The sequence below is a fragment of the Petromyzon marinus genome, chromosome 8 (assembly GCF_048934315.1).
Source record: "Petromyzon marinus isolate PM22_M1 ecotype Great Lakes invasive population chromosome 8, UKy_Petmar_22M1.pri1.0, whole genome shotgun sequence".
Taxonomy (NCBI): domain Eukaryota; kingdom Metazoa; phylum Chordata; class Hyperoartia; order Petromyzontiformes; family Petromyzontidae; genus Petromyzon; species Petromyzon marinus.
In genome coordinates this window covers 19653927-19672254 of record NC_133674.1, presented here as the reverse complement: position 1 = coordinate 19672254, position 18328 = coordinate 19653927, and the positions used below count along the sequence as shown (strand labels likewise).

The window sequence follows — 18328 nt, the reverse complement described above, 5'->3', positions numbered from 1 at the left end:
TGGCGAGTTAGGGTATGGGACTCCCTCGACACCCACAGTGCTGGAGTACAGGCAGCCACGTGCATAGTCAACAGTGGTTGTCCAATTTGTAGACTCACTCGTGTCATAGGAATGTGGAATTTCCACCATTGGCTCCAGCGCTGTGAACAGCATATGAGCGCTGCCTCAACGATCGGTTTAGCAAGAGATCGCCTTCGCTGCTGATTAAGACGCTCGGCACTTTTGTCAATCCACTGCTGGATGAGAGTTCTCCCCATGCTGTGGGGATTTTTTTTTTTACCAAACCAAACCACGTCGGTCAACTTGGCCCCTGATCCTTGTTCACACTTAGCAGACTTGTCCTAAAGCGTGGGGGGACGAAATCCCTCGGGTTAGTTTAACGAGGTTTGAGAGTGGCGGGACATTTTGTTTTCCCAGAGTTGCCCTCGTGTAGGGGTTACCACCTGTCCAGGTTTTACCTGGACGTGCGGCTTGGCCTACTCGCCACTCCGTTTAACCCGGACAGTTCGCAGAATGGCATCCGTGTTGGGGTGGCGGAATCACTTGATTTGTGCCGAGACCTGGTGCCGGAATTGTGGTTTTATTTTGTGTGAACTTTATTACAGGTTACTGCTACAGTTCTGATAGACCGAGGCCAACCGAGAAAAACAACAATAATAGAGAAACATGTCCGGATTTTGTGTGTGGGGACAAAGTGGCAACCTTACCGGGACAGCCTGCAATAAACTCCGGCCAAATCCTCCAATCAGATTAAAACGCTAATCTGCTTTACGGTACTGCCCCCCTGGGAGGCCGGTACAGTCCATCCCCTGCGTTGCGTTCACAAGCGAAAGCTGGATTAGTGCCGGCTCATTCTCTTCTGAGGAAACAAAAAGAGTGGGTGGCCAGGAGGGAGGGAGGGACGGACGGGCGACGGGACGGACGTGGGCCTGCCAATCCTGTCCGTCGCCACCCTCCGAGTCAACTGTGAGGGTTGGTCCATGTTGGACATGAAATAACTCTCTCCCTTGTAGTCCACACACACCACCCGCTCTCTCACATGCAACGGCCGAAACGCACTCGTAAGAGCACAATCCCGCATGTCGCGCTCAAGTCGTCCAGAGAGGACGTCGGAGTTTCAGTTCAGATGTCCCTCCGAGCTCAGTTCAGAATCAGAATCTGTATGTATCCTCGAGAAATCCAATGAGCCGTGAAGCTCTTTTGCACAGATGTCCAGTAGGGGCGGGTCAGAAAGTTACGGCCACAAACAGGGCAAAAAACGATAGGAGAGCAAAGTATAGGAATGGTAACCAAATAACTAATAATAAAAATTGAATAAATAAAAATTGCATAAGTTACACTCTTTGGACCGGTCCCAACGAGTTTGGGTCCGTGTAATTTGTCCAAAACAAGTCAAAATGTTTTGAGATTCGGTCTCGGAATCAACACGTCCTGCCAGCTGTGACGTAAGGATTAGGAACACGGACACAAACAAAAACAAACTCTAGATTGAAAACCAATTTCTTGACAACTGCTTTTTGTGCTTCGTTTGTTGTCCTTCCCCTGCACCTCCGATCAGCATGGTACATGTGTATGTACGCAGGGTGAACTTCTCTCGCACCGTATGTAGCCAACCGCGCTAATCGGAGGGTGCGGATAATGGGATGAAATTAATCGCGCTGTCCCCCGAGATGTACCGAGTGTTCAAATTTGAGACAGCTCCTTTGGTTGCACGTATTAAATATCTGTAATTTAATAGCGTGCTGAAGATAGCTTTGTTTTTTTAGCTTTAATTAAACATTACAGGTGAAGTTCTAATGCGCACTGCGCCCGAATTAGATTTAGCTGCGTCCGGAGGTTTTATGAAACACGAGGACACCTCTCCGTGCACTGGCATTGCATTGGACATCGTTGAACGCTCCAATGGTCGTCATCGTCGCTGTCAGCCATCATCAAACCACTGGCGGGTGAAGGCCTTCTCAAGCCGTCACCCATCGGTCACGAGCCCGCGAGGCAAGATTCCACCCGCGCCTCCGTGCCACGAGCTGAACTCATCACTCCCCATTGCTCGGGCGGTTGCCATGTCTCGACTGCCCCTACTGGAGATCTGTGAAAAAAAGAGCTTCATAGCTCATCGGATTCCTCCAGTATAAATAAATCTTCTGATTCTGATACTCGACCACCGGCCGCCATGCCCTCTCGCGGCGCATCCTGCTGACGGCCCATTGCCAATCCGCTGCGGGTTGCTTTGACCGTACTTCACCACCTGTTTGTTAATACGGGTTGGTGAAGTGGGCGGCACAGGGCCGGTTCACATTGTCAACTCGGCACTGACGGTTGTGCCTTGGGCCTGGAATCGAACTCGGGTCGCAGGGTTTGTGGCACGGCTCGCTAGCCCGCTGCGCCGCACCACTCCACGGCGACTCGCTGAGAAGCGCAATAATTACAAAAAAACCTTCCACGACGCCCTCTTTGCGATGTGTAATTGGGCCTTCTCGACCAATTGTGTAGCGGCACCGCGCGGGGCGACGCAAACCTCATCCGCCCCGGCTGTCATGAACCAAATACTTTGTTTTCATCACAGTCTCACACGGCATCAATTAAATGCTTGTGTCAATCAGTGTGTGTTCCCATGTGCTTTGTGCCCTGGTTAAATATGCATGCGAAATGCAATGAAGCACCACGAAGCCATCTAAAGTTTGTGTATTATTCATGCGCCCGATGGTGTAAGAACATAAGAAGACAAGTAAGAATAAGTTGACGTCAACATGTTGTGTGCAGATGCACGAGGCAATGTGACCCACTGTTGGATGGGATTTGTGTTTCGCGATGAAGGCAACCGTATGGGCTTACCGAGCCAGCTCCTGTTGAGGTACACAGACACGAACACTGGAGGTACGGTGAAGAAATCCACGATGGAGTTCACCTCCAGCCAGAACCACAGCTTGTCGTTGGCTGCGATGAACTGCACGGGCACACGGAGCAGACCCGAGCACCCAACACGCACCGCACACGCTCACACGCACGCACACACAGACACGGCCATCACACGCGCTCACACGCACGCACACACAGACACGGCCATCACACACGCTCACACGCACGCACACACAGACACGGCCATCACACACGCTCACACGCACGCACACACAGACACGGCCATCACACGCGCTCGCACGCATGCTCACGTGCACACGTGCTCGCACACACACACGCACGCACGTGCACACATGCGCAGACCCAAGAATTACACACACAGACACGGGCATCCCACACGTACACACACACAGGCATACGCACACAAATCCCGACATCCACCATGCACGCACACATACACACGCTCACGTATGCATCCGAGCGTGCACACGCGCACATGCACACACACGCGAGCGCACACACGCAAGGGTTGAGATTAATTAAATGAGTTTTGGAAACAAGTAATCAAAGTACAGGAGCTGCAATTCCAGCAAATGCGAGCTAATTTAAATTAAGACTGAGATTGTGTGTGTCTATCCGTGTGCACGTGTGCGTGTGTGTCCTATGTGACACGGCGCACGGATTAATCAGTGCTCCCTATGTTACAGGCGCAACTGTTTATCCATCATCAGGCACGTGCAGTCGGTAACGACTTAATTCACGTTTAAATGGGGAGGCTGCTTAGCAGGGGAAGATGGACGGCGGTGGTGGCTGCTTGTGGGGACTCGCATGTGAGGAACCCGGGTGTAAGAGACGATGTTCAAGTTTCACGTTTATTCTCAGAATTATCACAATAGTTATACTGGAGGAATCAGATAAGCATGTCAAGCTCTTTTTCACAGACATCCAGCAGTAGCATTCCATGTAACCAGCGTGGGAACTCGAGGGACCGGGGGGACTGGAGGTCTCATTTGCGAGAGAGACACCGGGTCACCAAAATGACAGACGCAAAACTAAATAAAGTGACAGCGTTGGAAGCAAATTTAAATCTGGCCAAAGAAAACTGCGTGACATGAGCAATCGTAAATATTTCCCCAGACGCGGGTCGAAGTGAAATAATAAATCTCTCCCTCCCCTAAGCGCAAGGTGGCTAGGGGCAGATAATTTTTTGACCGTTCAGAGCCACGACAGCCGGACTGAACTGCAGCAACGCTAAACGGACGTTGGGTGGGTGACTCGTGAAAGGGGCACGGGCAAGTCGAACGCAAGTGCGGCGGCTGCGTCTTCTGCCTCACCCGCAAGCCAAAGTAGAGGAGGAAGAAGATGTTGAGCCCCATGTCGAACTGCAGGGTGGTGTCCTTCTGGAAGTAGTGGCAATCCTCGATGGGGCTGTGGAGACGACACGCGGGCGCGCGGGACAGGACCAGTTGGCTAACCACGTGGACGCGCACAGCGGCTTCATGGCATTTCACAAGCGAAATAAAAAAAAAATGCTTGCGGCGAAAAGTGACGATCACCGACGGCACGTGCAAGCAGAATGAATGATTGCATAGCAAAAAAAAAAATCGAGAATTTCAGAGATCTACAACCGAATGATTATGAATGTGCCCCATCTCGCAAGCTAAGCAGGAATTTTTGAAGCCTGGCTATTCACACTTGCGTGGGTGACCAACCACCAGAGCGTGCCAGGGGTTGCAGGCGAAGGGGCTGTGAGGTTTTCACCTGCAGATTACAGCTTGCGACTATCACCCTTTGTACGAGGTGGTGTTCTCTGGGCATTACAATGGTCTTCCCACACGAAGCCCAACGCTCATCAATGGAATGGGCCAAACGTCTTGAATAAGTCACTGTTATTGTAGTTATTGTGCCGAGTGCTTTTTGACACAATAACTACTTGCGAGAGAGCGGGTGGTGTGTGTGTGTGTGGACTACAAGGGAAGGAGTTATTTCATGTCCAAGATGGACAAACACTCACAGTTGACTCGGAGGGTGGCGAATTGCCCACATTCATGTTAATTTACAGGAAGACAGATTTAGTTTATTACAGCGGGCAGGGCCGAATGAAGCTGTTCAATGTCATGGGCATCCTGTGACTACTGCAGCAGTTATAAACTTGCCACGTCTGTTCATCACGTGACAACTTTATTAATTGTCTGTCTTGGGTGGTGGAGTGTTTACGACACACGCTATTTCCGCACGCTGATCTGACCCAAACATTTCATTGCGCATCATAATATCGATTCACCTTCTAATTTCCCACTCGAATGACTTTCATAGCACATCCATTTAATTTGCATAGCGACTCTTGGAGCCAACAGCGCCAATGTAATATGGGCAAAGTGCCAATGGAATCAGTCGAAGGTGGCACGCGTGGCCTCGACGTCAAACAAACGATCAAACCAAAAAAAATCTAATTTGTGACGACCGCTGGCAAGTACAACACAAGCCACTAAGGTAGCAGTGCTTCCCCCACATTGAGTATTCAAAACGTTGGTTACCCTACGGACAGTCACTCCTTTCGGCCATAGTATAGTGGAATTTCCACCGCTGGCTTGTGCTTTCTGTAGGTGAATAATTGCTGTACTACGCTTGCGTGTCCTCATCGCGAATCGCAAATTGACTTCGATTGGTGAAGTATGGTCAACGAATACATTTCCACCACTGGCTCTGCAGGGCCGTAAATGGGCAATGAGCATCACCACGTTCCTCATTTGAGTAGGAAATCTCTTTGGAGTAAATTTGTATTATTATTTCACCACACTATGGTCATCAACTCAAAGAGCAAACCGAGGCATGGTTATAATTTTATATATATTTTTAGCAAAATCCAATTTGAAACTCTGGCACTCGTATATGCAAACGAATAAATAAACGAGACATTTGCAAATGTGTGGAAATGGGGTTGCGCAAGATTTTGAATATCACCGGAAAAAAAATGAATAATCAGCAGAGCTGTGCATGCAATTCCAAGCGCTATGTTTGCAATGAATCTCTCTGCTCGCGTCGCCGCGCTAATAATCCTCTGGCAGCCGTTGCCGTCAGACGACATCAAATTTCTGTTCCTAATGAAACAACCTCTCTGCTGACCCTCGCTCCGCTGTGGATGTCACGGCGAATATCACGGCTCGCGTGAGCACGGAAAGTGACGCGGCGTGTCAACGTCGGCGGCGTCAGCAGCAGCAGTGACCTACCCACTGCTGGATGAAGGCCTCTCCGGCAAGACAAAGCGTATGCCGAGTTTATATTTAATGTTATGGCTGTCCACGTTGAAGTCGCTAACATTAACGATATTCTGTTTTCATTACGGGATTTAATTACTTTTGTCAATTCGCGTGATTAAAATTGGCATTGTAGTTACTTTGAACGTAAATTCATAAATGTTGCAGTGTAACATCAATTTAATCACTCTTACCTAGAAACGCCAATCGTTAACATGCACACTGTGTCTGTACACGCGGTCACATTCACACTGCGTCGTGACTGCTACACGAAGCTGTAAAGGCCTTTGTGGAGTGGATGGGCAGGTCTGCCGCTGCGTTTGGTGAGAACAAAGTATGGGCATCAACATTCTGGATCGCTCAACCGACTCCAAGCAACCATCGGCATGGCTTATCACGCCACCGTCGATATCTGCTAAGCACCCGCCGCGGTTTCACCTCCGTCATGCCAATTCGTCTGACAATTTAACACGCGACTGACTAGATACCGCGAGCGATGGAGCTACGCCTAAGCAGGCTGAGCATTAGGCTTCAGCGTGCCAAAGTAGCTACATGGGCGCCCCGGATCCGCCAAAGAAAAAAAAAATGGGATGCAATAAAATATCATCTCAAATTTAAATCCCAACAAACATCAAAAAAAGCCAATCTTCTCCGCATCTTTCGTGTCTGCAATTCCTCTCATTATATATCTCCTGCCTACAGCCCATCCGTCATCTCACATCTACATCCCTTGCCGAGACCTCGCTCAATTGGCGACATCTCTGGCTCATCTGTGTCTCTGCTCCTAACTGTATCTCATCTCACTACGGCAAGGGTCTGCATCCCTTCTCTCACCTCACAAGGAAAGTTTTCAGGGGGGTGGGGGGTCAACAATAGCGCATGCTTAGAGCCCCCAACGGTCCAGCATCAGCGGTAGGTGTCGTTATAATTCTGAATCGACACGGCGGGATTCTGTCGCACATTGCAGGTTCATTGAAAACATAGCCACTCGGTGTACCGAGAGTACGCAGAAGGGCATGCAGATGCGTTGTACACACACACGCGCGAAATCACTCGGGTACACGTAGTCAGTCTATGCACACTCACCTCGTCGCACTTACACCAGGAACAGGGTTTCGGGTAATATTTCGGGAGGGGGGGAAATAAAACAAATGAGCCTACCACCTTGCAATGTTACATATATACACACACATACACACACACACACGAGCGCAATTTTTTTTCCGTTTAACCAGGCGAGAGCTCAAAAGACCAGGACAGCGCCTCACTTGCAAGACAGTAATCTGGCTCACCAACATGACGAGCAAAAAATTTAATGAGAGTCGAGCGAAGGAAGCAATTGTTCGGCTCCTTGAAGAGCAAACAATAACAGGAACCCCGGCATGCTTTGCACGTGAGGGCCTGTGTGCAAGGCATTGTCATTTTTAGTGGCTGTTGATGTTCTTCTCCAGCTGGAGAAAAGCGCCCGAGAGCGTGGCTCTCCCCATGCGATGTCGGGTCGGTACCGCGTGTCGTTCGGAACGATGTCTGACGGTCCGCTCATCATTGCCCGGGAGCCGTTTGAGGAAGTGAAAGCGCGTTCGCAGCATGCAGAGGTGGAACGTCGGAATTCAACTGGCGGACGTCGTGCCGAGCGACATGCGATACAACCCAGAAGCAAAATCCTACGGGGTCGTAGAACTTCAGTTTAGTCGTAAGATGTTGGCCAACGCCTTTGGTCTCACTGTCAATAAAGTAACATACGTCCTCGATTAAATATCTACCTTCGTTTCCTTAATTGGTAAACAGAGCAAATTTAAAAGAAATTCGCAAACGGACTAAAGTTCGAGTGCCATTCGGTGCAATGTTGCGCATCCCAGTTCCATGTGGTACGGGCGGTAAAGGTTGGATTTGTGAACGTATCTGTGGGCAGTTAATGGGTCAGGGCGGACATGTGACAGTGGGATAAGTGACGTTATACGCTACGCTCGGTTTACGAAAACCGTTTTCTTGGCTATGAAGAAAAATCTAAGGAAATGGAGCTCACGGTGAGGTTAGGCAGAAATTCTGGTGATGAATTAGTGAACGTTTCAAATGCCTTCAACAGGGCTTTTAATCGGCAATACAGGATAACCCCTCTTATCCGTGGTTGTATGGGGACACCTATTATTATCGGTGGAGTTATTTCATTCATTGTAAAGGATATAACCCCGCGGATAATATAATTAATTTGACTCCTCTTTTCTGTGGAAAGATCGCGAGTATCAGGAAACTGCTTTGCTGTGCATTGTGGGTAAAGCCGCGGACAATTGTAATAAATCGGGCTGCTGATAATCAGCAGCCCTGCTTATTAAAGGGGGCCATGCAAAAACCGAGGGGGGAGGTCAGGGAGGGCACAACACAGTCAATGTTAAACAAACTGTACCCTCGCGTGTATTTTGAGGACGGGCTGCAGTGCACCTTCTTAAATTGCCACCGACGTTAAATATCGTGCCATGATTCTGATTCTGATGATTTGTGTAAGGAATGCTTAGCCATCAATATGAGTGGGGGGCTCAGGCCCTCCCTCACTACCCACCCCGCCCGCTACGTGGCTGGTAATCTAAGTTTTAGTGGCTGTGTCAAACTGTCAATAAAGGCTCTCCGAGTCGGCTACACCATATTGGATTTAGAAACAGCTTGAATCGCTGCAATATCGCAATTCCAGCCTGAAGACCGACACCATCGAGAGCAGGGGAAAGAACCCACGGCGATGTTTTTTTGTTCTTCTAATAAATATCACCATGGGACATTACAAACCCCTCTTGCTTTAAATGGCAAGTGATGTGTGTCAACAGCCAGAAGCCTGCACCACCCCCACCCCCTCTCTTCTCTGCACCTGCTATTCCCACAGATGACAATTGTGCATCCGAAATTGTGAACGTAAATAATACAGGGGCAGACAAATTCCACGACGTTATAATCACCTTTGATTGAATGACCTTAACTACAGCCGCTTTGTCAATCCACTGCTGGATGAAAGCCTGGCCACCCCACGCCGTGTTGTCGACATCACCCGGTGGGGGAGCGGGGGGATTGTCCATACTTCCTTTCTTTTCCATTGCACCCCCCTGCCCCGCCTCCCCCCTAAAACCCTCACCCCTCTCCCGGTGTCTGTGTGATGGATGAACTTACTCGGACGAGTCGATAAAGTAAATCACCAGAGCCCCGATGCTGAGAAGGAAAACGAGCACCACCTGCGAGCATCCACGGGGAGAGGAGGGGGGTGGTAGTGATTTGGTGGTGAGTTTGGTGAGTTGGTGGTGAGTTTGGTGAGTTGGTGGTGAGTGCGATGACGACGACGACGACAAAAGAATCGGAGAGGGGTGTGATGGTGCAACGATAGCTCTAACAAACGTTTTGCGCGAACACTGATCCATTGATCCTTGGCGATAGAGGAGCAGTCTGCAATAGCCTTCTCACAACCCCCAGCCATCCGTGCCGTCAACTCCTTTCGACTTTAAGTTATTTACCACCCCGCCGCCCCCTTGCAATTGTGACGTTACATGAACCTTTTCGGGAGGGGGGAGGAGGGGGAGGGGATATAAATATGCTAAATGGAATGAAAATGTAGCGGTGAACATTAACGAATGCCCCCCTTCGTGGGCACTGAGGACCACGTGACTGCTCCATCACGTCTTTCTGCCAAGCTGTGCAGCGCCGTACGTAATCCTTGTTTATTTTGTAAGTTGTGCGAAATGCCCAGGACGTAGCTTATCGGATGCCATGGTGTCTACTGGTATGAGCTTGGGAAACTAGCGAAGATGATTGTTGACGTTTAAGAACATTACCCGACTATTGTGGACGGCTGCTTTTTTTATTAGGTCCATGGCGGACATCCCGAAGACAGAAACCTCCTGACTCGCCAGTCCCAGCGTGACCAGGCTGATGATGCCGATGACGCCAATGACATCACCAGGCCCACGCCTATCACCCCCCGTCCAGCGGCACACAAACGTGAGACAAGATTTCTCCCCCCCCCCCCTCCGGGTATTTTCGTGTTTAATCCGAATAGCCGATACTCCGCCCAGTTAATGAGTGGAAACTCGGCAGAGTTATCGATTTCCCGAAGGCTCGGGAGAGGTCACAGCTCCCAACTCAAAATACCCGGATCGCCAGCGCAATGACGAACACGGCGTGACGCGGAACGGCCCAGGGACACCGCGGTGCAACTTAACCGGGGGCCCCCTTCGTCGAGCAGACGATATCCCCGGGGGGACAAATCTTCTTAGCAGTTAAATGGCTAACCTGGGAGCCCGTCCCCTTACGTCGTCACGGATAAGCGGCGTAACACTGTACACAAAACGAGCGTGGAAATTCATCATCATCAGCCACGATCAATCCACTGCCGGATGAAGGCCTCCCCCAAGTCAGTTGTTACGAAGAAACTGAAAGGCAGCAGCTTCATCACATTCGATAATGCAGTGTGTACTTGTCTGTTACGAGTAACAATAGTAATTATAATAATATTAATTATAATAATTATAACATCAAATAATTGATAGCCCTTGGTCGGTCCACTGCTAGGTGAAAGCCTCCCACGTAACATTCCAGATATGGGGGTTGTGTTGGCCATACTTCACCACGTTAGTTGGTGCTCGTTAGCGAAGGTGACGGGGTGGGCGGGGGGGTGCACTCAGTGGCCGGTTCAGATATCACTCGCCACTGATGTCAGCCGTGGCTGGGAATCGAACTCGGTGTCGTCAGGCTGACAGTGCAGTGCTTTAACTACCACTGCACTACCACTTGCGCCCACCGGCATGTAGAGGTGGGGTATGTCCGTATCCAAACATCAAGGTGTCATTCGTGACCAAAGCCCTGAATGCTGTCACGCTTTCATCGCTGTGGAAGGTGGGGGGGGTTGATGATTGGTGGCTGGAGCAATACCCCAAGTTGAGGCCACTCGTTTCCCAGTGTGTGTATGGGCACCGAGAGCCTTGCCAAGGCTCATCCGCCTTTACCCACCGACAGATTACCCACAGTCCCACTGCACTGTTGCGGTTGCCATTTTTCCTCCTTGGGACTCACCATATTATAGGTATTAAATCAACTATCATCACACTGCCAGGAAAAGTATGTGAACTTGAGCTGGACACTCCGCTAGAAGGGACGGTGATGGCCAATGGTCATGGAGGCATTTGTACGGTGCTATTTCAAGAATATTTTTGATGTTTTTTTTCCCTGGATTTTCTGTTTGCACAGTCACATAATCACTTTAAGATGTTTTCTTGTTCATGTCTTTTTGTTTGTTGTGGTTGCACCCGATTCAAGAGCCGAATGGCTCACAGGGCTATACCAAATAAATGAACTATGAACTATGAACTCATTAGACACAAAGTGCTCGCAGAAAATGAACCACAACACCTCGCTGAACTCGTCGAGGAGCATAAGTGATCACGCCAACTCCGCTCATCCTCGCAGCAGCGACTTTAGGGATAACCATTGAACAAAGATGGCCACCGCATCGCGCGCTTTTAGAAGCGCTTCTGTGGCCATCTGGAACGCTCTTCCTTGCGATATTAGGAAGGCAGTGGAGGCTATGCACTATTCAATCTCGATTAAATACTCATTCCTTTGTGTTTCGTTTGTTGTCCTTCGCCCGCACTTCCGATTAGCACGGTTGGCTATGCACGGTGCGAAAGAAGTTCGTACAAGAATAGCGATTGCTTTGGAATGGAACACGTCCGAGAGGACACCCACTGGCGAGATGGAGCGACGAAGTGCCGGTGCGAGGTGGATCATTGCATAGTGGGATCGTGGGAGATGGCAGTGGATAGAGGAAGCCTTCATCCATCCCACAGTGGATTTACCATGGCTGAAACTACTGCTCCTGCTGCGGATAATGATGCTGCTGATGATGATTATCATAGTAATGGGAATTGTTAATTGAACTGCAATGCTGTTATTGGTGGTGTGTGTTATGGATGATATTCCCATCACTTGCGACACACCGCATGGACAGTGAGCTTGTGAAGAAAGGAAATGCTGTGTACTTTGCGTGCAAATCAACAAATTTTTTCCACTGGAAAAAAGCCACAAATAGCGATATCTAAATTTGGGCTCACACCCCACGGTGCCTTGCAAGGAAGCGATTGGCTAATTGGCATTTCCTTTCAGCCTGAGCAATCTGTCAAGCCAAGGCTGCAATGACATCTCCAACAAAGTACACTAGATTATAATATTCACGAGGACAACATACATTTTGTTCCATTGGCCAACGAGAGGGTTTTTGGTTTATGTGCAATCGACACTTCTCTTGGGGTCATGGGTAAAGTGTGCTGCCCCAAGGGTTGGCTACGGCTGCTGAGCGATCAATGGAACTTCCACAAGGAACCACAGACAGGAACATGAGTTTATCTTTTTAGTCATTTTTTGTTTCAAAATCCTTTTTTTTTATCTTCCCCAAATGTTATCCTACTCGTGCTATCCGCGTCGTCATGCGCTGCAGAATCCATTCTGAACTTTTGCAGAGCAGTGCAACCCTTCGCATTAGAGAACGGTCCATGGAAAGCGGATATCACAGAGCTACTTCTGAGACCCCTTCAAAGTGACCGCTAGGCAGCACTTTCGCACCCGCTCTACCGGGGGAGATTAATGTCCGTTGCATGACATTTGCGGCGATATTTACCTGGAGCTGGAATTTAGAAAAAAAATGAAGTGCAAAACCAATTTTAATGTGCAGTCATTGGTGACCGGTAGAGACCATTAAGTTGAATAGAATGTAGGTAGGAAACATTATTTGGAATGTGAAATAAAGTGAGTGGGCTGGGCAGGACACATCGCTTAGAGGGATGGAGGTTGGTAGCTGAGGTTATTGACAAGGCAGTAGGCAAAGGAGAGACTTGGAGAGGCCTTCATCCAGCAGTAGATTGATCATGACTGATGATGATGAAGAGGCCGGGGACCACAAATGACTTTCATCGCTTTGTGATTCCCAACACGGTCTCTAATTTTTACCCCAAAGATAACAACAACATCATAATCGTCATCACGACGACGACCTAACATTTCAATTTGGTTAATTTGCTCTGAAGAAGGGATGTTTGGCCAAAACGTCGCCGATTATGTTTCCTTTGGAGGCCACAGTGCCCCCTTACATGGGTCAGGGTTTCCTCCCACGCGTATAAACACTCATTCGTTGGCTGAAGACATCTTAATTCATAGAGGACTGCAGAGCTCGGGCAATTGTTGGCACCGGCTCACCGCCCGGTCGCCGCTTTCCAGCCCCTGGCGTAGTTCCTCAGCGATGGCGAGAGATGCAATTTGCGTGAACGACGCTACATCAAACTAAACAACGTTATTCAGGAATACGAAGGTTTATTTTATTGTTACTCGTACTTGCACATCACTGGCATCGCAGCAGTGGGGGCAGCTGCGGCAGCGGTACCGCCAAATAAAACGTGGGACCTTCGCAAACGGGTGTTGGCAGGTGTGTGCGCGCATGCCCACGCCACCGCGGATTGCTCACCAGCACGCGGCCGGTTTGCGTCTGCGCAGAGATCATGACACCGGCCCAGTCCTTCACCGAGGTCATCCAGCCGACCTCCGAGTCCTCGGCGTCTTCTCGCGGTCGGTACGTGCCCTCGGAGGGAGGCGCTCCGTCGGCTTTTATCTTCTGCAATTCCTGTCGCAACGAGAAGGAGCAGAGGGAGGGGGTGCGCTTTGTATCAACGCGGCCTTCATCGATCGTTTAACAGTGGACAAATTAGGCACTCTGGGCTGGAAATGCGATGTAACGGTCGTTAACGAAGTGGAGCGCTTGCCGACCTGACGACCTGAGTTCGATTCCCAGCCACGGCTGACAACGGTGACGAGTGACGCCTCAACCGGTCTGAGGCGACACCCCCTTTACCGACCCACACTGCCCGGTGTGGTGAAGTATGGTCAAACAGCCCCCCGTGGCAGACACGGCATGGGCAGCCCTTCAATCAAGCGGTGTAATGACTAAGGGCTGCACGCTTCTAAAAATAACTTACAACACTATGTCAACCCACTGTAGGGTGATGACCTCCCTCACGCTTTGTCAATCGTAGGAGGTTGTTTGACCATACTTCACCATGCTGTGCGAGTTGGTGAAGTAAGTGGCGTTGGTTGGGGAGGAGGGGTCGGGGAGCACCAGGATCAGTTCAGACATCACTCACCGCGAATGTTAGACGTGCTCGGGAATTGAACTGGGTTCTCGAGGTTTGTAGTGCAGTGCGTTATCGCCGTGCCAACACTGAGACACAAAGCAGCCTTTCAGCTGGAGTACAACGCACGTTATAACATCTGTCATTTCCGCACCTCCGATGAGCGCGATTGGCAATATACTGCGAGAAATAAGTTCAACATTCGTACACCACATACATACAATTCATATTCCACCGTTGTATCCCAACCGCGTGGAGCGAAAAACATAATGGGACATCGTATTGACAGTATAAACACATAATGGCCGTCCGTGTAAGTACATGTCACGGCAATCGTATTGACCATTCAGAGAGATGGGCTTGGGCCAGACGCATCGTTACTGTGACAGATGGTGGCACGTGGACGAGACCGATGACGGAATGTCAGTCAACTGCAGCGGACTCGTCGAAGAGGACCGCAAACTCACGCCCACCACGGAGATGGAGCGATGAAATAAAGAGTTCTGTTGCTCGGGAGCGACGGATTGCGGCAAATGCAGGATGAGGATTGTGACGGACTGGAGAGGGCTTCACTCTCGATTGGTCTTCATCCAGCAGTGGATAAATCATGTCGACAGCAGTCATACGTAAACCATTGGCTTCCCATTCATCACAATATCATCTATTTTCACACAACTCACAGTACTAACTGCATTTCAAATGGTAATATCTTAACATACACCACTCCATATTTCCATTCTAAATATTTAATTAAGCCATTTCATCATGTAACTTGCATTGTATTATCATAAAAATAAACATTACCGGTGTAATATTACACGTGGCACAGTCACTACCGCACTGCTCCAATGTTAACTTAATTAAAAGGCAGAATTGAGACGCCGCATTCACGTGGACGAAACCCTGGCGCTAGACTTCAGTGTGCACTGCAATCCGCATCTTTTCATTAAAATAAATTTTCACTAACCAATTAATTGCACAAGGAACGTGTATGTAAGTTGCATTGATGGGTAAAAAAAATACATTTCTTGTAAATAATCTATGCTGAGTAACGTTTTACATTTTTTTCCTTTTCTCAATTCCCCAGTGGATGGAGGCCTCCACATGCTCTGTCACTCACAGAGTATTTTTGACCATACTTCACCATGCTGGTCAGTGCGGGTTGGTGAGGGAAGGACGTGGAGGGTTACCTAGGATCGGATCTGATATATCTTGCCACTGATGTTATCCGTGGCTGGGAATTCATCTCAGGTTGCCAAGTACGTGGCACAACGTGCTAGCTACCGTCCCACCACTCAACCAAATTAATGAGTGGTAGAGTGGTGGCGCCGCAGTTTGCGTACTGCGCTATGAAGCCATTGACCTGACTGTTATTTTCAGGCATGGCTAACATCAGTGGCGAGTCGTATCTGAACTGGTCTTCCTGTCTGTCCACCTCACCGACCTTGCCCTCATCAGTTTGGTGAATTATGGTCAAACAACACCCATGACTGACGGGGCGTGAGTAAGCACTCGTCCAGCATTGGATTTACAAAGGTAGAAGGAAGTGGCAGGTTCACGAATGACAGGTGAAGGAATTAATAGAATTAATGATATGAACAGCGATCATATGATGATGATGCTGCTAAAGCAAAAGAAGCCAAAGGGGGAACTGGGCAGGACAACTCCAGAGCGGAGACCGCCCGAAGAGCTGCAGCAGCGAGACGCCGTCACGGGAGTTGGGAGGCCGCAACTGGACAGGAGCAGCTCAGGAAAGCAATGCAAGAGCGTGGGCGAGACCTCTGCCCGGCAGAGGAGGAAGTCACAACACCATTCCGCACCTCCGATTAGCACGGTTGGCTTCGTACGGTGCGACAAAAACTTTAACATATTTTTCGATTTAAAGCTTTCGTGACTGCAGGGATTCATCTTCTGGGTTATTTCGGCAAAGTTACGTGACTTTACCGAAAGAACCCAGAAGAAGTTCAACATACATCCAAACTGCCAACGACAATTTTTACTGAACAATTCATTCCGATTATCACGGTTGGCTACGTACGGTGCTAAAGAAGTTCAACAAACATACAACAATGAGAGCAAACAGCTTAGCCGCACTAATCGGGTACTGGAGGGGAAAACATGAAAGCATCATCGCAACGTTGTGTTTCAAATTTTTGCGCAATCAGCCCACACATTGGATTTGTAAGTAGCCCTGACCACAAAGTCAATGTAGGCGGTTCAAGCACGATCAAAGTTGGTGTCAACCGATGTCAGGACCGCCAAATGTTTGACATTCTTGCTGTAGCATGATGATGCTGGTTGTAATTGCCCGCGAAACGCCGTACACGAATTGTAAATGCTGTGGGTTCACTCTCCAGCATACCGATGTGCTGAACTCATAAATAATTGGCATTTTTTTTATTTACGTGACACACCTTGCTAATTGGCTATGTCGGGTGGTGGCCGATTTAACAATATTTATATTTACAGGATCTAACGCAAAAAAATCCCTTATGTACGACGTTTACCTATCGCTGACAACTTAAAGTGCAAGGATAATAATTCGTGGTTAGAGGTTGCTTAAATGCCTCCGCGATTTAAAGTGCCTGAACATCTTCATCTCCATTATTCCAATGCCCAGCTGTCGTTGTTGTCATTATTATGTTTGCTGGGCCTCGGTGACCCACTGCTTGGCAGCTGTCCGAGGTGAAGGCAGCACTGGGCTGCAAGTGGCCATTCGTCTGCCAGTAGGGCAGAGGCAATATTTGCTCTTGCTTTTTTGCAACTAAGCCATTTGCGAACAAATTTTACTTCATTTGGACCGTGACGTCCCGGGGTCCAAATCCATCCGGGCAGGTATCGTAGCCGCACTAATCGAGTACTAGAGGGGGTACATCTTCAGCTTGGCAGCAACAATGCGTTTCTATTTTTTCGCTCGCTCCATCACCAACGTTGCCGCATTGACATCGTGCTACGAGACCGAGGCTCGTGCGGGCCTGTGCCAAACTTGTGGTTGGCCGCCAAAGTTTTTTATTTTGTTTGAAATTCCAGTTCAACCCTCAGTAAAGGAAATAAAGACCTCGCAACATATCCGTCAATAACACTTCCATGCAGATGGCCCATTGCCCGACACGTTGCCTCTTTTAAGAGCAAAGTGTTATTCGCGAATGTGTTGAGTTTGTTGTGATTAGAGCTTGTGCACTCCTGCCAACGCAGCAGCAGCAAGCATCATCACCACCACCACCAATTAATTGTCTCGTTCCAGGAAAAGGTTCCCTGCCTCTACTTTCACGTATCAATTGCTAACGCGGAAAACCGTTATCGCTGCCGCTTCACTGTAGGTCACGCAAATGAAGAGGCGGTGGCGGGGGGGGGGGCCGGACCCTTTCATGTTCGCCGTTGAGACATTTAGCCCCTTACATTATTCACATCCCTCTCCGGGTCCGCACCGCTGCTGCTGTAATTGAATAAAAAATGCATACAGTGTCTCCATGACAGCAATTAAAAATTCATGTAATTATATCTGCGCACCGAAAGATGCTTGTCAGCGGAGCCATTAAAGACCACTCGTCACGTAAACAACGAACACACAAAACAAAGAAAGCGTCGGGTTCCCGTTCCTTATTTTAGAACTACTTTCACGCGCGCGTTACAGCAAGTTTGGCTTTTGGAATAGAAGACAAAAACAAACAAAAACGGGCGCAGCAAAGAAGCGCAGAGAAGTTGCACGTCCAGAGTTGCACGTTGAAAGAGAGAGAGAGAGAGGAAGGAGGAGCGCATGCTTCAGGGAACAAACGCAAATCAGAGACGTGTTGACGGTTAAATCGGTAGGCTTCGGCAGGACACGTTGCTCGCAGGGGTGATAGCGAAGCTACGACGACGACCCTCGTGATGGAATGGCAGTCAAAGGAGAGGGAAATGCATCCGAGAAGTTTCCCAACGTTGGAGATGGAGCAACGTGAGATCAGTTCACGTCTGCGGGCACAGTGAGAGATGACATCGGCATGGGAAGGAGGCCTTCGCACAAGCGGGGAACAGACAACGACTGCAGATAGGGATGATGAATGTATTTGTATACCCATGGAAGCC

At 49.1% G+C, this 18328-nt stretch overlaps 1 protein-coding gene across 9 annotated transcripts in view; it reads right to left on the bottom strand.

Annotated features, from left to right (window-relative positions):
- The window catches only part of KCNMA1 (potassium calcium-activated channel subfamily M alpha 1), a 104222-nt gene that overhangs the window by 81806 nt on the left and 4088 nt on the right, over positions 1–18328 (bottom strand). For all 9 annotated transcript variants that reach the window (XM_076065746.1, XM_076065745.1, XM_076065750.1 and 6 more), the window contains exons 2-5: positions 13600–13755; positions 9267–9328; positions 4191–4284; positions 2833–2944 (exon numbers count right to left, since the gene is read on the bottom strand). In XM_076065746.1, coding sequence (XP_075921861.1) covers positions 2833–2944; positions 4191–4284; positions 9267–9328; positions 13600–13755 — 424 coding nt within the window. The remainder of the gene's footprint in view (positions 1–2832; positions 2945–4190; positions 4285–9266; positions 9329–13599; positions 13756–18328) is intronic.